The sequence below is a fragment of the Harmonia axyridis genome, chromosome 6 (assembly GCF_914767665.1).
Source record: "Harmonia axyridis chromosome 6, icHarAxyr1.1, whole genome shotgun sequence".
Lineage (NCBI taxonomy): Eukaryota > Metazoa > Arthropoda > Insecta > Coleoptera > Coccinellidae > Harmonia > Harmonia axyridis.
The window spans coordinates 40,269,557-40,285,878 of NC_059506.1; the positions used below are offsets into that span (position 1 = coordinate 40,269,557).

The 16,322-nt window shown below is 36.4% G+C and overlaps 2 protein-coding genes across 7 annotated transcripts in view; one reads left to right on the top strand and one right to left on the bottom strand.

Annotated features, from left to right (window-relative positions):
* Positions 1–16,322, bottom strand: part of LOC123682368 (rho GTPase-activating protein 20-like) — a 49,790-nt gene that overhangs the window by 32,414 nt on the left and 1,054 nt on the right. For 4 of the 6 annotated variants that reach the window (XM_045620949.1, XM_045620946.1, XM_045620947.1 and 1 more), the window contains exon 4: positions 3,768–4,262. In XM_045620949.1, coding sequence (XP_045476905.1) covers positions 3,768–3,986 — 219 coding nt within the window. In that variant the 5' untranslated portion in view covers positions 3,987–4,262. Of the gene's footprint in view, positions 1–3,767; positions 4,263–9,732; positions 9,998–16,322 lie in introns of those variants that run through there. The other 2 variants (XM_045620945.1, XM_045620956.1) reach the window with 2 other exon arrangements.
* LOC123682370 lies at positions 12,501–15,030 on the top strand. The gene is made up of 6 exons (XM_045620958.1): positions 12,501–12,846; positions 13,016–13,126; positions 13,187–13,418; positions 13,473–13,755; positions 13,806–14,369; positions 14,485–15,030. The coding sequence occupies exons 1-6, from the start codon at positions 12,658–12,660 to the stop codon at positions 14,921–14,923; spliced, it is 1,818 nt and encodes a 605-aa protein (XP_045476914.1). The 5' UTR covers positions 12,501–12,657; the 3' UTR covers positions 14,924–15,030.

The window sequence follows — 16,322 nt, forward strand, 5'->3', positions numbered from 1 at the left end:
TTAAAATGCGGTAATTAATAAATAGAGACGTGTTGAAAATATTTCCTTCGAACGGATACCACCAATGAGCGCGCGGTAGAAGAGAACCGAGCTATTTCATTTATTACCATTTCAGATTTCGCGTAAAATGAGCGGAACGAGTCGCACTGGTGGAAAAATAAATAAAAGATGGGAAACTTGTAACGTGGGATTTCGTTGCAAGCAACGTCGGTTTATTTTTCATCTTCGGTACATTAATAATATATAATATTAGACAGCAAAAAGACGACGCTGCAATCGCGACCATTTATTTCTTCGCCCCGCTTCTTTCATGCTCATTCGGAGATTTATGTCCAACGGACGTTAATGAATGTAGGAAAAGTTGGTTGCAGAAATGCCTACTATCAATATTCTATTTGTATCTACTAGGGGTGGTTGTTTACTTGTGGATTCAATTGTACGGAACTTTGTGGGAGCCAAATGAAGGACACTAATCAGACCTTCGAAATGAGAGAATTGACAAGAAATAGATAATTAGCGTATCTAAATAAGGCAGCATGAATCAGTTCCTCGTCGATGCGAGAGATGAATAAAAGATGAATCGAGCAAAGTTCCATTGTTATGCAACTACGAATTTAAGGCTTCTCGACGCCTAATTTATAACACTCATCTTTCGAACGACACAAGAATGTTTAGGAACGTGTAAATATAAATATCGAGGAATCATCTATGGGCTTGCGTTGAATGCCATCGAATTACTCAATGTGGTGAGTGACCTTGTCCACCTTCTTCTTCAACGCATAGTTGCATTTAGCGGTTTGCTGGTTTTCTTTCGACGTAATTCTGACTTATATTGTGCTGAACTCGAATTTCCCCACAAAAAATTCCTCCGCGACCTCCATTTAATTCAATGGAAGCTCCGAATATCATTTGTTCCTACTCGGATCTTCTAGAAATACAATTGTGATATTTTCTAAAACTGCATCCGAAAATAGCAGAATTTTGTTGTGTTGCCATCCGAGTTTCCCGTTGAAACCAAGACGTAACATTCCTGCAGACCGAGCAGCAACGCGGCCGACTTGAAAAAACCCGATAACAGGATATTAAGAAGCATTCCTGTCCGAGTCGCTCCATCATTTTTATAGATTCGAGCTAGGTGCATAAACTCAGACTGTGGGAGGAGTAAAAGTTAATAGAACAGTTAGTTAACGTCTATATACAAAATAAATATCAAAATCCATTCTGCGTTCGATGCTTCTACCAGTTCTCTCGCGGCCTGATAACTTTCGAACTGAATTGAATGTCTCGTGTATTCCAATTTGAGGCCGAATAACCTTGCGAGAAGCTCATATACATATATACAGTTAGGTAATATTGAGGGTAATACATAATGTTATAATATTAATAGCGATCTATCGAGATTTATCATAGAAAAACTAATGTGCACGAACGAACATTTGTTCAACCCAACCTAGATTCCTGGGATTTAATCCTTGACTGTCATCCGATTGAAGGTACGTCAAACGATTTTCATGCATTGTTCGATCCCTTTCTATTAGTCTAGCAATTTTCGGTTTATTATTATGTTCAACTTAAAATTAGTAACATTCTAGGAAATAAAATCTGTAGAATGTGATGGGCGAGAAATAACCTTCATCGATTATTTTGAAACGAAATTCAATCAACACAAAAATAAGGGTCAGTAAGAGATTTAGAAAGGCACCTGATTTTGTGGTCGAATACCAAATATGACTGAATTCGAGCGGTAACAGACTTGCATAATTCGAGCCGAAATCTTATAGTCTAAATTACGCGATCGTGACTTCTACATTTTTATCCTGAATAAATCGATTTTTTGCGTTTCCTTTCTACTGATCGTAACAAGACGTGAGTCGGAATAAACAATCCGGTCAAATTAAAATATAGATAACGATTCATTTCGTAATGAGTAAAAAAATTTGTTCGTGAAAGAGTGCGTTGGATAATATTAACAATTTATCAATCGCTGATGATTGAAAATTGGAATACTCAAATAACGTAAAATCTGAAATGCGCCCAAACAAGCGATCCTACTGATTAATTACAAAATAATTCACTACGGCCAGATACTCGTTAATCAATTCCTTTGAGCTTAAATTAAATGGTTTGATAATATAAAGTACAGGGTGGGCAAATAAGCGAGGTAAGCGGCTATATCTCAGGATCCACTCATCGTAGAGACTTGCGGTAAAAAATTTTACCACTAAAGTAAACAAAATAAAACACTGGAAATTATGTTGAAGTTCATACCTCCACCGCTAGGGGGCGTAATAGCTATCGTCGAGTGGAAAAATGCATTTTACTCGAAAAATTTTCATATTGAGTTGGAAAAAAAATATCATCACTGTAAACCTTGGAAAATTCTCTATCTGTTTGAATTGTCACTTTCGATTTTGCGACATCAAATAAGGGTGGGGGAAAGATAGAAATCTGACTGATTGGAATGTCTGTAACTTCAGTTTGGCTCAACATTTTTGAGCAAATTAGATCTTATTCGACAGACAACATCTTGTGGATTAAGGAAAAAATATACTCATGATGAATTTGATTCAGCTGCTTCCGATAGGGAGTGCTGAGTCAGAAGTTCATTGTTTTGTTCATTTCTCTCTGAAATTTCAAATGTAATGATAGGATTTTCTTAACAGAAACAAAAATTTCATTGAATTTGCATGAAAAATCCTCAAGGTCGCAAAGCGATAATTTCAGGCGTTCTGAAGTTATGGCCGAAAGAAGATATTCTTCAACTGATGCACTGCGAAAAACCAAATTGAGTCTTCAAGTTCTAACAGAAACAGAAATCCCATCAAATTTGTATGAAAAAACCAAAAGGTCGCAAAGCGATAGCTTCAGGCGTTCTGGAGTTATGGCCGAAAGAAGACACAATTTAGTTTTTCAGTGCATCAGTTGAAGAATATCTTTTTTCGTCCATAACTCCAGAACGCCTGAAGCTATCGCTTTGCGACCTTTTGGTTTTTTCATACAAATTTGATAGGATTTCTGTTTCTGTTAGAACTTGAAGACTCAATTTGGTTTTTCGCAGTGCATCAGTTGAAGAATATCTTCTTTCGGCCATAACTTCAGAACGCCTGAAATTATCGCTTTGCGACCTTGAGGATTTTTCATGCAAATTCAATGAAATTTTTGTTTCTGTTAAGAAAATCCTATCATTACATTTGAAATTTCAGAGAGAAATGAACAAAACAATGAACTTCTGACTCAGCGCTCCCTATCGGAAGCAGCTGAATCAAATTCATCATGAGTGTATTTTTTCCTTAATCAACAAGATGTTGTCTGTCGAATAAGATCTAATTTGCTCAAAAATGTTGAGCCAAACTGAAGTTACAGACATTTCAATCAGTCAGATTTCTATCTTTCCCCCACCCTTATTTGATGTCGCAAAATCGAAAGTGACAATTCAAACAGATAGAGAATTTTCCAAGGTTTACAGTGATGATATTTTTTTTCCAACTCAATATGAAAATTTTTCGAGTAAAATGCATTTTTCCACTCGACGATAGCTATTACGCCCCCTAGCGGTGGAGGTATGAACTTCAAAATAATTTCTAGTGTTTTATTTTGTTTACTTTAGTGGTAAAATTTTTTACCGCAAGTCTCTACGATGAGTGGATCCTGAGATATAGCCGCTTACCTCGCTTATTTGCCCACCCTGTACAAAGTTGCAAACTTTAAGTTAAATTGATTAACAATTTTTTTCAATGTGTTCCATTTTCTCTTTTAAGATGACTCACCTCCTTGATTCCATCTAGTCTTCCAAGGCTCCTGGCCTGCCTTAAGCCTGTCTCCAGCAGTCCCTTTTTGCTCCTCTTTCTCCTTTCCAACAGCCTAGGTTTTCTCGCGGTAAGAGGCGCGCTATTTTCCTCTGGGTCTGAATGCACATCCGGACAGTGATAAGTGTACCTTCTTCTGGACGAGGGACTCGTTATCCGCGTTATGAAGTTATCGAACATTTCGGAAGGATTGGAACGACCACAATCAACTCATATTTCTGAATCGTAAGCTCAGTTGGAGTAACACAACAATTAGCTGTATCTATTTCGAGATTCCGTCATCGAAGAAACCATGATCGGCCAAAGTGTTGACATGCAGACCGATATTCCCTTATGCTGAAGAAAGCAGGAATGACGTACTGACTGTTTGGCGATAATCAAATCTCACGATCGCATATCATGCAGAATCTTTCACCGGTTTAAAAGAGTATCTCAGTTCGCCTCGCAAAGTCCCATCTGAAAAGAAAGAAAATACCAATTAGCATGAATCAGGTAGTTTTACACCGAACGGTGTACACCGTAGGCACTTTCACCTGGATATTATAGTAAATAAAGTGGCCATATAATCAAGTAAGACGTTTATATTTCCTGTAGAAGTGGCTATTTGTATTTTAAGTAGACGTGGATAGGTGGAAAGGGACTTCTTGTGATATGCGATAAATGTCGACCACCTAATTTCCAATGCCTCACGGAAAATAGATCGCAGAGATAATAATATTTCGAAGGAATATGTTATACCTCTGAAGGGTTATGTCAAGAACAAATAGACTTTAATCAACAATCGAATGTATGCATAAGTAGATCTTAAGGATTGCTGACGCATCGATTAGTCAACTAGTCAACACATGCACATAATGCATATTCATCTTTTCATGAATCATTCTATGCATATATTCCTTTACGATTTATTTACCCATATTCGATCAAGATGGAATACAAAAAAAAAATAGTAAATACAGTAAATGTGTTGTCCCTATATTTTGTGATATATCCTTCAAAGCCCCATCAATCTTCAGTGTATAGTAGTGTAAATTAATGAAATTCACTGTGCACAGTTATCTGCAATACGAACAGAGCCACGAATGAGTTATTTTAAGACCATTTTATGGCTACCATATTTCATCTCACGTCATGTAGAATTCTTCGCAGGTGCTATAGCACAAGTCTTTTCACGAGGCGACAAAGCAAAGGTTGTCACAGGGCAAAGTCTTACTTAAAGTCTAACGTTTGATCGTATAATTACCAGATTATAAAATTGAAAAAATAGAACCATACAAATTTACCACCATGGTTAATTTGTTGTACCTTTTGCATAGTAAATCTCACAACATATTAAATGAAAAATCTAACAAATATAAAGATCGTCTTTTTGTTTTTGTTATTTTATGCGGATTGTGACTTATACAATTCGATTTTCCTAGTAGAGAATGAAGCAATCATCCGTTTTCTAAAAATATTTAGGGTCGTCGACGCGTATATGCAATCAAACTAATTAGAACGGGAACGACTCGTCATCCTGCAGGCCTGCGAATACATTAAGAGTCAAACGAGAAAACGATGGATTTTCGAGAGAAAAACTGGAAAATAATGATGTTGAATGCAAATCAAGCCGTTGATTAAATGTTATGCAAAATATAGAGTGAACGCCAGTGCGCTGTGCAAACGCTTGCGATGCAAAAATGGTAGCAGGAAGACGATAATTATGACGCCGGTCGCCGTAATCGGCAAGGTAATGAATGATTTTCAGGAAGGCGGATTACTCATGTTATACAAGAGGAAAACCGACTTGGAATGATGGAAATCGTGCGAAATCGACTTGTTGCTTTTCGTTCCAATACATATTACATTTTCGTACGGCCATTTGTCGTAAGCTCTTGTGATAAGTTACTCGATACGTCATAAATTCACTCACTTCGTGTACACTTTAAACCTCAATTTATATTTATTTTTTCAAATTTTTCGACGATAGAAATCGGATACTTGTCCAGTTCAAATATTCGTACCACGCCTACACAGATCCAATCTGTAAAAACAAACAAGTCTCTTGAAAACGTCCACTCATCCTACCTCAAGATTTGTACAGAAGCATAGGTACTACTCGTATTTCCTAGAAATATAATGTTTCAAAATCGGATGCCCCAAATTCGAAGATCAAAAAAGAAGTAGCCGCTTCATTGGTCTAGACGAGGGTTTTTCGGTTCACATCGTCTATCGGAACATTTTTTTACCTGATCTTGAACTATTAAAGCGCCACGGTTCGAGGAGTAAGTCGATTACTGTGCTCACGAACTAAGATGAGACCAGCTCCCATTATTTCTGGTATGGCTTCCACCGTTTTTTCTTCAGAGATAGATCGTGGTATGTACGAGATCAAGCGAAGACTACGCTTATTGTTATAGAAGAAAAAATGGAGCAAATGTGACTTGAGTCTAATTATTTATTCCACAACTTGTTACGGCTCGAAAATGATATTTCCAATTCGATTGGAACAACACCAGTATCATCATTTCCATTATCACAAAATGAAGAATCGAGTCTTCGCGAGAATGCCATTATTTATAGGCTTCGCTAGGATGCAGAGTTATTTCCACGATTTATAAACATCTAATCATATCCCGCGAATATTCCGCGTCTGAATATTCGGACATTATGTCGGTTTTTGACCAAACTGGTTATTGGTGACCTTTCGCAGAGACCACCACTCGAATCCAACATTTAACCATCTCGTCTTCCGAAGAATATCAGGTGTTGAAAATCCCGAGAGCGGTGAGTCAGTCGCCGGGATCGATCTGCAGCCAGAATACGCGCCTTCGCGATGGAATTTGCCGTACCAGATTATAATTATCGATATCCGACCCATTCAATGGTCATTCAGCGTTTCGAATGTTTCTGTGGAATTGATTCTATTCTATGCGCCGCTGACAGCACTCGATATCGATTCTTAATCTCGAACATTCACAATAGGAACTTGTACATGGAAATTCAATTTCGAAATAAATGTTCGTCCATTACTGAAATATAATGTAATGTGTCCGACCCTATTATAGAAGCAAACGAAATATAAATAATAAACTGATTTTATAATGAATCCGACACTCGTTCAATTCGATCGTTATAAATTGGTACAGAGTTCAACAGGGCCACAGCGTTCCATACGCACTAATCGTCATTCTTCAATGACGACAATCTATCAAGAAACGTCCGGAATCTTCCACGTAACCATAGAAACCGATTATGCAGCAATCAGGTTCTACTTCTCGATCTTCTTTCCCACTGAAGATGGTGACCAACTTCATGTTTATAAACGGTCGATATCCGTTCTAGTTCGCTCCTAAAAAAATAAGGACTTCTTGTCCGGAGACTGATCGGAGTTCGCCTAAACGATTGGGAAACTTGACTGATTCCAGTCGGGATGGTTGTCAACCAAAAATCGAATAATAAGCTAAGACTTTTTACGTGTAAAAGTAATATCGATAAGATTTTTGTTATTTCCGAGAAATAAGAACGAGAACTTGGCGAGACCTATGACCAGGAGTGGACAAAAAGCGGTCGAGCAAAAAGAGACTTTATAATGTGCCTAATTTTTAGAAGAACGCTTTTAACATAATAACCACACGTATATAATAACACACAATTGAATAATATTGATATTTTACCTATAACAGCCCCCTATGAACAATTTGAACCACCTTCTCGAAAACTGTCTATTTCTTGAAAGTTTGTGAAGATGTGAATCGTGAAATTCTTTTCCATTTCAACTGTAACCAATCGGAAAATATCAAGTATAGAGATGGAAGGAACGTTAAACAAACACAATATCCTGTTTTCCTACAGCCTCATCCGATTGGAATCGTCTAATAAAATGCCTGATAATATCTTTCCTCGACGCCTTACGACTTGACTCTTTCATCGTTTTCATTATATTTGCATTAATGTTGTTTTTCTTACTGGCCAGAGAAACAGCTACGTTAGTCGAGAGTTGCAGTCCCATCACTATGATTTCCAAACAGGGAATTCAATTTAAATGCAAGTGGATACTTTACGTCCAACATATGGTTCCGACTGATGATACTCGGTTTATCTCAATTAATGGGTCCTTGTCATTGTGAATATATTTTCACTGAATTTTTGAACATTATTCAATTCCAGCAGCCACAAGAACAAGTGGATAAATATAAAATTAAACATGAATAAATAATCGAACGAATCCTAATTTTCCTAGACTGTTCGGAAATAATAAGTATGGTTGAGAACCCAGGATAGACGAAAAAGTGCCAAGTCAAATTTCTTTAGTGGTGTGATGATTAGGTAGGTATACAGCTTGGATATTTAAAAAAAAGTTTCAGCCGTTGAACAATGTGTAATCTACTGCTGGATATCGAGGAGATAGAAGCAGCAAAGAACAGGCTCCTATAATAAATATTCAGATTATTAGCTAGTTGCTGGTAGTTACAGTGGCGTGCGGCTTACTTCTGGGGAACGGACCTCGACAACTAATATAATTCCACAACAGTTATGATGGATTTTCGAATACATTCTTGGTAGGTACTGGGTAGGACTGGAAGGTAAAATTTCAACTGATGGGACAAGTTAGTGATGTGAAGAAACGAAACCGTGTGCGTCGCTCAAGAACAATTATATTACTCTTGTAGACCGTAGTGTTGACGAAAAGGATTAAATCTCATATTGAACAGAAACGAATTCTTCTATAAATTCAAAATTCCTCTCTCCATAACCATAGTTGACGATACTTTACTGGTAGAAATCTGAGCTGAATAAACAAAAGTCACTATTGACGGTGTTATTTGAACTCCTCGGTCCCCGAGGTTGGTTTGAGGTCCGGTCATCGAAATGAACCATCGGCGTAACCATAGAAGAATGACGTGTAGGCGATCCTTAAGTGGTGGTTTAAATGGAATGAAGAGTTGCGTGTCATATCTCGAACTGACTGACCTGCCTGGGCTGGTACCTACATTCCCTGTATTACCGATGTCGGTGTAGCCGCCGGCTGGGCAGGTTAACAAGCGGCATTTGTACATTTCTTCGGAAGTCAGTGGCGGGCCCAGAAATCGGTCGCTCATGAGCGACCGCCGGTGACTCACGCTCTTGGTGACTAAGAACATTCCGGACGCTGACATCCCAAACTCTGACGGTGTAGGGTTGACCCCCGTTGGTATGACAGGCTTCCAAAGAAGGACGCAAATCAGTCGAAAGACAAAAACGCGGTGTCGACTATGTGGAGTACATCCCTGCTGGTATGACTCTTTATATCGTTCATCGATAACAGAATAGTCAATCACAGGGTCTTTTCGCCGTCGGGTGAATGGTCGCCTCGAGGAAAGTGAATTAACCAGGGTATCATTTACATTTTTTCGTCATGGCTTTATGCTGGTATCTGAAGGCGATTGTGCAATTTGTAACTGCTCAACTACAACTGGTGTGCACTACCCATATACCTATCATCGATGATCTTATCCTCAAATTAAAAATCGAATCTTCAATTCCTCCAATGATTTGAGCTGGGTTAAACCCAATTGAAAAAAAAATTAACACACAAAACGATCGAACATCTTTCTCGGAATAGCTTTCTTATTCTTTTCTAACGTATTTTTGCAATCCAACTCAAAACCAGTTCTTCGACGATGAATAAATAGGACGTTGATCTGCCGCTCAAATTAATTACCAAAATTCTTCGATCCCCCGTCCATTTCTGTGAGTCTTAATAATAGTTACAGCGGTCGTTTATAATTCCCATTTACCGAATCGTTAATATTTTTTGAACAAATACGAAATTTCAAAAACCAGTTCACTCTTACACATCCGCTCATCTTGTTGTCAACAAATCTAATAGGACTTGACTTTTTTTAGTTTTCTTCTCGAATAGTAGTTACATATTGTACAATCTCCTATGGTTCACATTTCTTACCTTCGTTCATGTGTCGAATAGGTAAAGGATACTCGTACAGAATCCACAAAAATAAATCAACTTAATCCAAGGTAAGGCCACTCGAAAACGAAACAGCAAGAGTCAACCGAATGTCAACACAATAAAAGGCCGTAAACAAAAGCACTGGTTTATTATTTCGGGTTAACCTCAACGGACGTACCCGAAGCACAGAGCTCGACGTGCTATAGTCCTTCGACTCTGTGGTACAGGATCTCTCACGTACGCATCTCTCACTTTACTAAGCGATAGGTGGCTGTGGTAATTTCAACAGGTATCGCAGAACGGTCGATGAGTGATATGGGGGTGCTCTGAAATGCATAATCTCGGCCATGGTATTCTCGATGAATGAATGGGACTGTCGTCTAGTTCTGTTGATCCAGCAGTTTCAACCTTGGCAGTTTCCGATCCAGATCAGAGGAATTAATTGCGAATTGTACTAAATATTTTAGTGATCTAAATTCAACAATCATGAACTTCTGTAGTCTACTACATAGTATATAGATATAGCTATCGCTCGGAGACGTACTTCGTGCATCCTTACTTTATTTTTTTGTCAAATATCTTGAAAAACACAATCCTTGTGTGAGCAAAGAAATAATATATTCCCGCTCTGGAATCATAACAAAAATCCACTTCCCCAACAAGAGATATACGGGTGGAAAAGAAGCATACATAATGATGAAATTATCATGATCGGCAGTTGCACGGATCGCATTAAGATTAAATTAAGGTCCCATACAAAATCTGAAAATTCGTGTGTTCTCGTGTCTAATCGGAATGTAGAAAACTGATTGATGAATAAAGAATGAAAAGAGGGGAGTTGGTTGGTTCCATTGAAATTCTCTGAACTTTAAAACGCAGTCCAATCATACAAGTTATAAATTAACGAAATTTGAATATGCAGCACATCGATTCATTCGCTTGTTTTCATTTTTTCAAGTGGAGCATCCTATTCCTAAGATATTTTAAATATGGATACTTCTATCAGGTATTCGTTTAACCTCGATCTTCATTGAAGGCGTCTTTTGAATAGAAACCAACTGTTGATAAATGAAAAAAGACTAAAAATTCTAGGTATACCTATTATGATAGAATATCTCAACTCCTGCCTTAAAAACCATCTAATTTTTTTGCATGATTTCAGTTGAAAAATAGATGAATGTGCAATAATAAATAAAAACTTACTTTACCTTGAAATATTTTGGTTTATAATCGATTAAATTCTTGGGATACATAATTCATAAAAAATTCAGACAGAGCTGAAAATTGTTTTAATTCGAAATATTCCATATATGTTTATTATTGAATATAATAAACCAAAACTGAAATGGCCTCTGTTGATCTATCTACGCAATAACTCGAAGAAATATCGAACCCAGCGAATATTTACGAAGCAAAGACCGATAATATTGCATAACAAACATAGAAATTTATGAGGAACGACTTGTCCACTTCTCTAGAATGACTGGTATCTGCAGTAGAATTCGCTCTTTGAGATATACAAATGGCCACGTAGCCACATAGGCATAGCCATATTTTACGCGCCACACCCGTTTTCAATTATCAATTTCGCCATTTCGAATAAACGGAGGAATGAAGAATTCAAGGTCTCACCATCTGGGATTGTTGCTTGATGAGCGTCATTGTTTATCCACCTGAGAGTAACATGTTTATTCCCCTATCAAAATATACAGGGTGTTTCGAAACAAGATTTTGATCCGTAAAGTTACGGATCTCTAGGTTGTTTTGAGAATAAAAGGTTAAATGAACTAATGCCGCCAACCTCTTAACTTTTGGACAAAGGGGCGTTGAACATAGTTTTTCAGAAATATCTGCTGACGTCACTGGTTGAAATCCAAAAATCTTCTACAATATTCTACATCAAAACTAGCTATTCATACTAAGTGGACTTGTGCGAAATTATGAAATTCGGCATATTCATTTGGGTAAACATCCATCAGGCATAAATATTGAAGTTCTTTTTTTCACATCTTGTAGCTCAAGAGTTAAGAGGACCAGAATATTGTTTAATTTGAACTTCTCTTCATGAAACCAACTAAGTTAGAATTGAGCATCCCATTCCGAAAAGCCCTGTAGGTGTCAACAGATGAGGATTCATTTGGCAAGATTACAAATCGAATGAACGTCAAGTATCAGATCTCTCTCGATTTGAAAGCAGTTGAAGATCTTTCCAGCATCAATCTCCGAACCAACTGGTGTGACAGCTCATTTGAATCCAAATTATCTTATGCCCTTTTGAGCATTTTGATGCTTGGAGGTTTAGGTCCTATTCAATTTCCGTTTTAATTATTTCGACTCGTTGGCCCTAGCCCTGTTTAGACGTTCAGATTTAGCAGGTAGATGAGCCAAAAAATTATATTATGACTAGATTGGTGGTTTTATTGTTTGAATAATCCAGCCTTTTTGTGCTAGACTATTATTTCGTCAAATTTTTAGTATTCTGTGGTTCTATGAACATGACAACTTTCGAAAGAAGATACATATGAGTTTGTAATTTTTATGTTAGATTCGATTAGGTTGGCTCATGTTTATATACGAACAATAGAGTGGAAAATTAAAAAACAATTAAATTCAGAAAGAACAATATCCCAGAAATTATTCAAAAATTTTCTGAAATTTAGTAACGACATATATATATAAAATATTGAAAAAATGAGATACTCATAAAACTTTGTCATAGTATATTTTTTTATTGGAAGGATGATAGGTTACTTTGACGTGTAACATCAAACTTAGTGAACACAAATACAGAAGCACATTCAAAATAGTTGACAGTTTGACAACAGATGAAGGCAGATGGAATTTATGAGGCGACACTAGTTAACTTTTTGAAGTTCATCTCTATAATATGAATACGAAAATTCACAAAATAATGATAAAATCATGTACTACGTGAAAAAAACCTTACGAGAGAAAAATGTTCAAGATCGCGTGGAACGTTCTAAATTGGAAGTGGAATTGAAACTAATCGAGAAACATAAAAGGAGCGAATTGAGAATGCACGAGAGCGAAGCTCAGAAAATAAGGACAAAATATTCCAAATTGGGGATTTTTTCCGCTTCTTTCTCAGAGGTGCAAAAGCTAATCAATGAGAATCTAATTCACATTTAGGATTATGCCACTGAATCATTGAAAAAGAGAGATAAATTGGTTCCAATGATTATTTCCTTAGATATGTAAACTTTTAAACGCAATTCATATAGTTTCTCTGAAGAATTTTTCCAACTTCGTCCATTTTTAGGCTGCTGGAGTTAAAATGTATGAAACACACAACCCTGGTTTCTGCTACAAGAGAAATGGGGCACACAAAATTCCGCCTTCATTTTCTACGACTCCTGTTCTAGACTTCCAGGTACTGTATGATAAATCGCTATGATAATCAATTCTATTTTCCTCCAAAATCTTTTTGTAGCAACTTAGAAGCCTTGTATTCACCAATGACGACTTGGACATGGAGAAGCTCTTGTGTCTGCACATGCTGTCCATACATAAAACGGAGTCTCTGGCAATGCCAAATGTCAAAATTGCGAAAGACATACCCAAAGAGAACACGCCAATGGAAAGACTGATTCAAAGATCGAAAAAGATGAGCAAAGAAAAAAAAGATCACGAAATTCTAAATATACTGCCAATTTACGTAATTGGTAGTTGCTAATAATATTTATACACTATCCTTTCTTTGATTCTTCTTATCGCAGATATCGGTCAAAACCAAAGCTGCACGACCATTGGTTCCGTTTCCAGAGAAGAGAACGAAGAACAATTATTCAGGGATGCGAGAATGACCTCCAAACTTGTTATCAACGTAAAGGTCCAGGAAATACTCGCATCAGCACTAACGGCTCTAAAAGCTTCAAATGGCAATAAATGGAAACAATTAGTGGAAAATTGCCAAAATGTCACATACCTGAAGAAGATATTCAATAAGCCTGCCATGCAAGAATTCTTGAAAATGTTAAAAACCTACTCACTTATCACAAGGTACCTAATCAACATTACCCAATTCTTTACTCACTAATATCCATCCACAGTTGCGAATCTTACTTTTTAACACCAAAGATCAAACAGCAGCCGGTAGCTGTCGATGTCCGAACCGTTTTTGGGAACTTGGAGTCGCTATTGCATCAAATTAGGAGGCACATTCTTCAGGTGCCCTCCAAGACGAAGAACGAATGGAGGTCGCTCTGCGAACTTGACGAGGACATACTTCACGATTGTTTAATTTCTTCAACATCCCAGCAACTGGCCACCTACGACATTGTCAACAAATTCGCCCATTTCAAAAAATCTTCGAAAAGCGTGGTGTCCTCTGCACTGCCCAAAAAGTCGGAACTTTTAGAGAGCTCCTCCTACTTGGGCGGTAGGTCGTATAGAAATTTCATCAATAGGAATATATTCTGCAACCAGGCAGAGAGCATTACTAGAAAAATATTCGCTGATGTTGAAGATAGAACGAATAAATCATCGAGCACAAGCGTATTTAGAAAAAAAGCGCCCAGCCTGAGACACTATCAACTTCCTTCTATAGCTTCGGGTCAAGAGACAGAAATTAGAATTACAGAAGGCTCCCTTGGTGTTACTGCAACTAATTTAGAGTTAGTATTGAATTTGAATGTAATTATATTTTATATTTTGCTCTGCAGTTAAATTTCTTTTATAATCTTAAGAATGTTTTTGTTTCATATATAATAAACACATTTTTTCTTATAGAGAAGATACTGAGAAATTCGTTAAGAACACATTTCCTGAAACTAGTTCGTTCATCAAAAGAACCAGCTGTTGCGCCTGTCAAGAGAAGTGGAGACTTTCTTTGCCTACTCCAAAAATTCCAAACTACCCTAGACCTGGGCTTCCACTGCAAATCTACGAGGACCCTTACAAAATAAGCCATATGAACAGAATTTCGTCAATGATAAGTGAAGAACTACACAGGCTCGACTCTTACGAAACTAGGTATTCCCTTGACAATGTGAATATCAGGATAAAATCTGATCGAAATTCAACTACATCCGCAACGCCTGAAAATGAGATTTCTACAATTGCAGATTCTGTAGAAATCAGTCCTTACGACTTGGCTAGAGTAAGTCATGAAATAGCAGATAAAGAAACCGACAAAAAGTTGAATGCTTTTTTGAAAGAAACCATTTGATATGATTCTCATTGTACCAAACAATTTATTTTGAACAACTCACTTATTCAGCACATATATCATTTTAAAATGTCCAAATAAAAATAATAAATAACCTTCCAATCCCACTTACTTCAAAACGACATATTACAGAATACCTTACTCAAAAAATCAGAAAAAATGATTTAGTCCTTATTCTGATGCAATCGCGAATTTAAAGTGCTTCTCAGAAGATACAGAAATGAGCCAATTTCTAACATATACCAGAGACAAGAAGACTTATTTTTTTATATGTATATTTTGTTTTTATTTATCTCAAAAAGAATACAAGCAAAATATAATATATAAAAAAAAAAATTAGATATTGTATTTGGAGTCGGCAATAAAAAAGTATTATTTTTATTATTCTTTATTTATAAATATAAAACAAATATTCTCAAGTATGTGGGGTAAAACATAAAAATATTGAACAATATAGCAGTCTGTAATTTTCAATATCTCAAAACTGACTTATAGCCTTAAAAACTTTCAAATATATGTGCATATATGATTATATGCATATATCTATACTTGAAAGAATACTCAAAAAATAATTTATATGATATAAATATAATATATTAACCCATACACCGAAAGGTAACAGATGGGATAAAGATTATATATATATATATAATATATTATATATAAATATATAATAAAACACAAATTAAAACCAAAAAAAATGACAATAAACCAAAAAAAAGGCAAAGCTATTCAATGTGAGGCATTTCCAAGTTTTCTTAACTTTTTTGATGTTATTCAATAACTTCTCAAATTTTTATATTATTTAACGAAGCCTCTTCTTCAGCTACTGGCTCCCGAATGCCAGTATTCAGCATCTTGTGTTACATTCTTGTGTCAGCTCTTCTTGTTCTATAAAAATAACAAATCACAAACATATTTGTTTCAATAATGTGCAGTAACTCACTTCTGCTTTGGGTGGTTCACAAATTTTCAAATTGCTTTTTGCTTCTCTTGGTCACTACATGGCTATTGTAGCCATCACAAATTGTCCCCCAAGTTTTTTGCAACTTATCACCATCAGTCTTCTTGTATTGAATAAAATTTTTATATTGTGCCACTAGACTAATTGAAAGAGTTTTGTCTGCCACGTTATAGTTTTTCCCTTGTACAACTTTTTTTAAATCAATGAACCATCTTTTTAGTACTACAATTATCACGTTACGAAAAAGCAGTGCTAGTCATTCTTGTAATTGATTATCTAAAAAAGATTTGATTGACAATAGTAATCTGTATATGTATCTTAATAAAAACTATAAGGAAGGAGCATTAGTGCAATACAAGAATAACTGCAAAGGTCCACCAATATGTGGGCCTTTTGTTTCTGTTTCCCAGTAAAGTAACATTAATTGTGTGTTGA

Bases quoted from the DNA above. Each gene is read 5' to 3' on its own strand.
- LOC123682370 (XM_045620958.1), top strand. From the start codon at position 12,658: ATGTACTACGTGAAAAAAACCTTACGAGAGAAAAATGTTCAAGATCGC. The intron at 13,419-13,472 runs GTAGTTGCTAAT...TTCTTATCGCAG, and splicing joins ACTGCCAATTTACGTAATTG to ATATCGGTCAAAACCAAAGC. The intron at 14,370-14,484 runs GTTAGTATTGAA...TTTTTCTTATAG, and splicing joins GTTACTGCAACTAATTTAGA to AGAAGATACTGAGAAATTCG.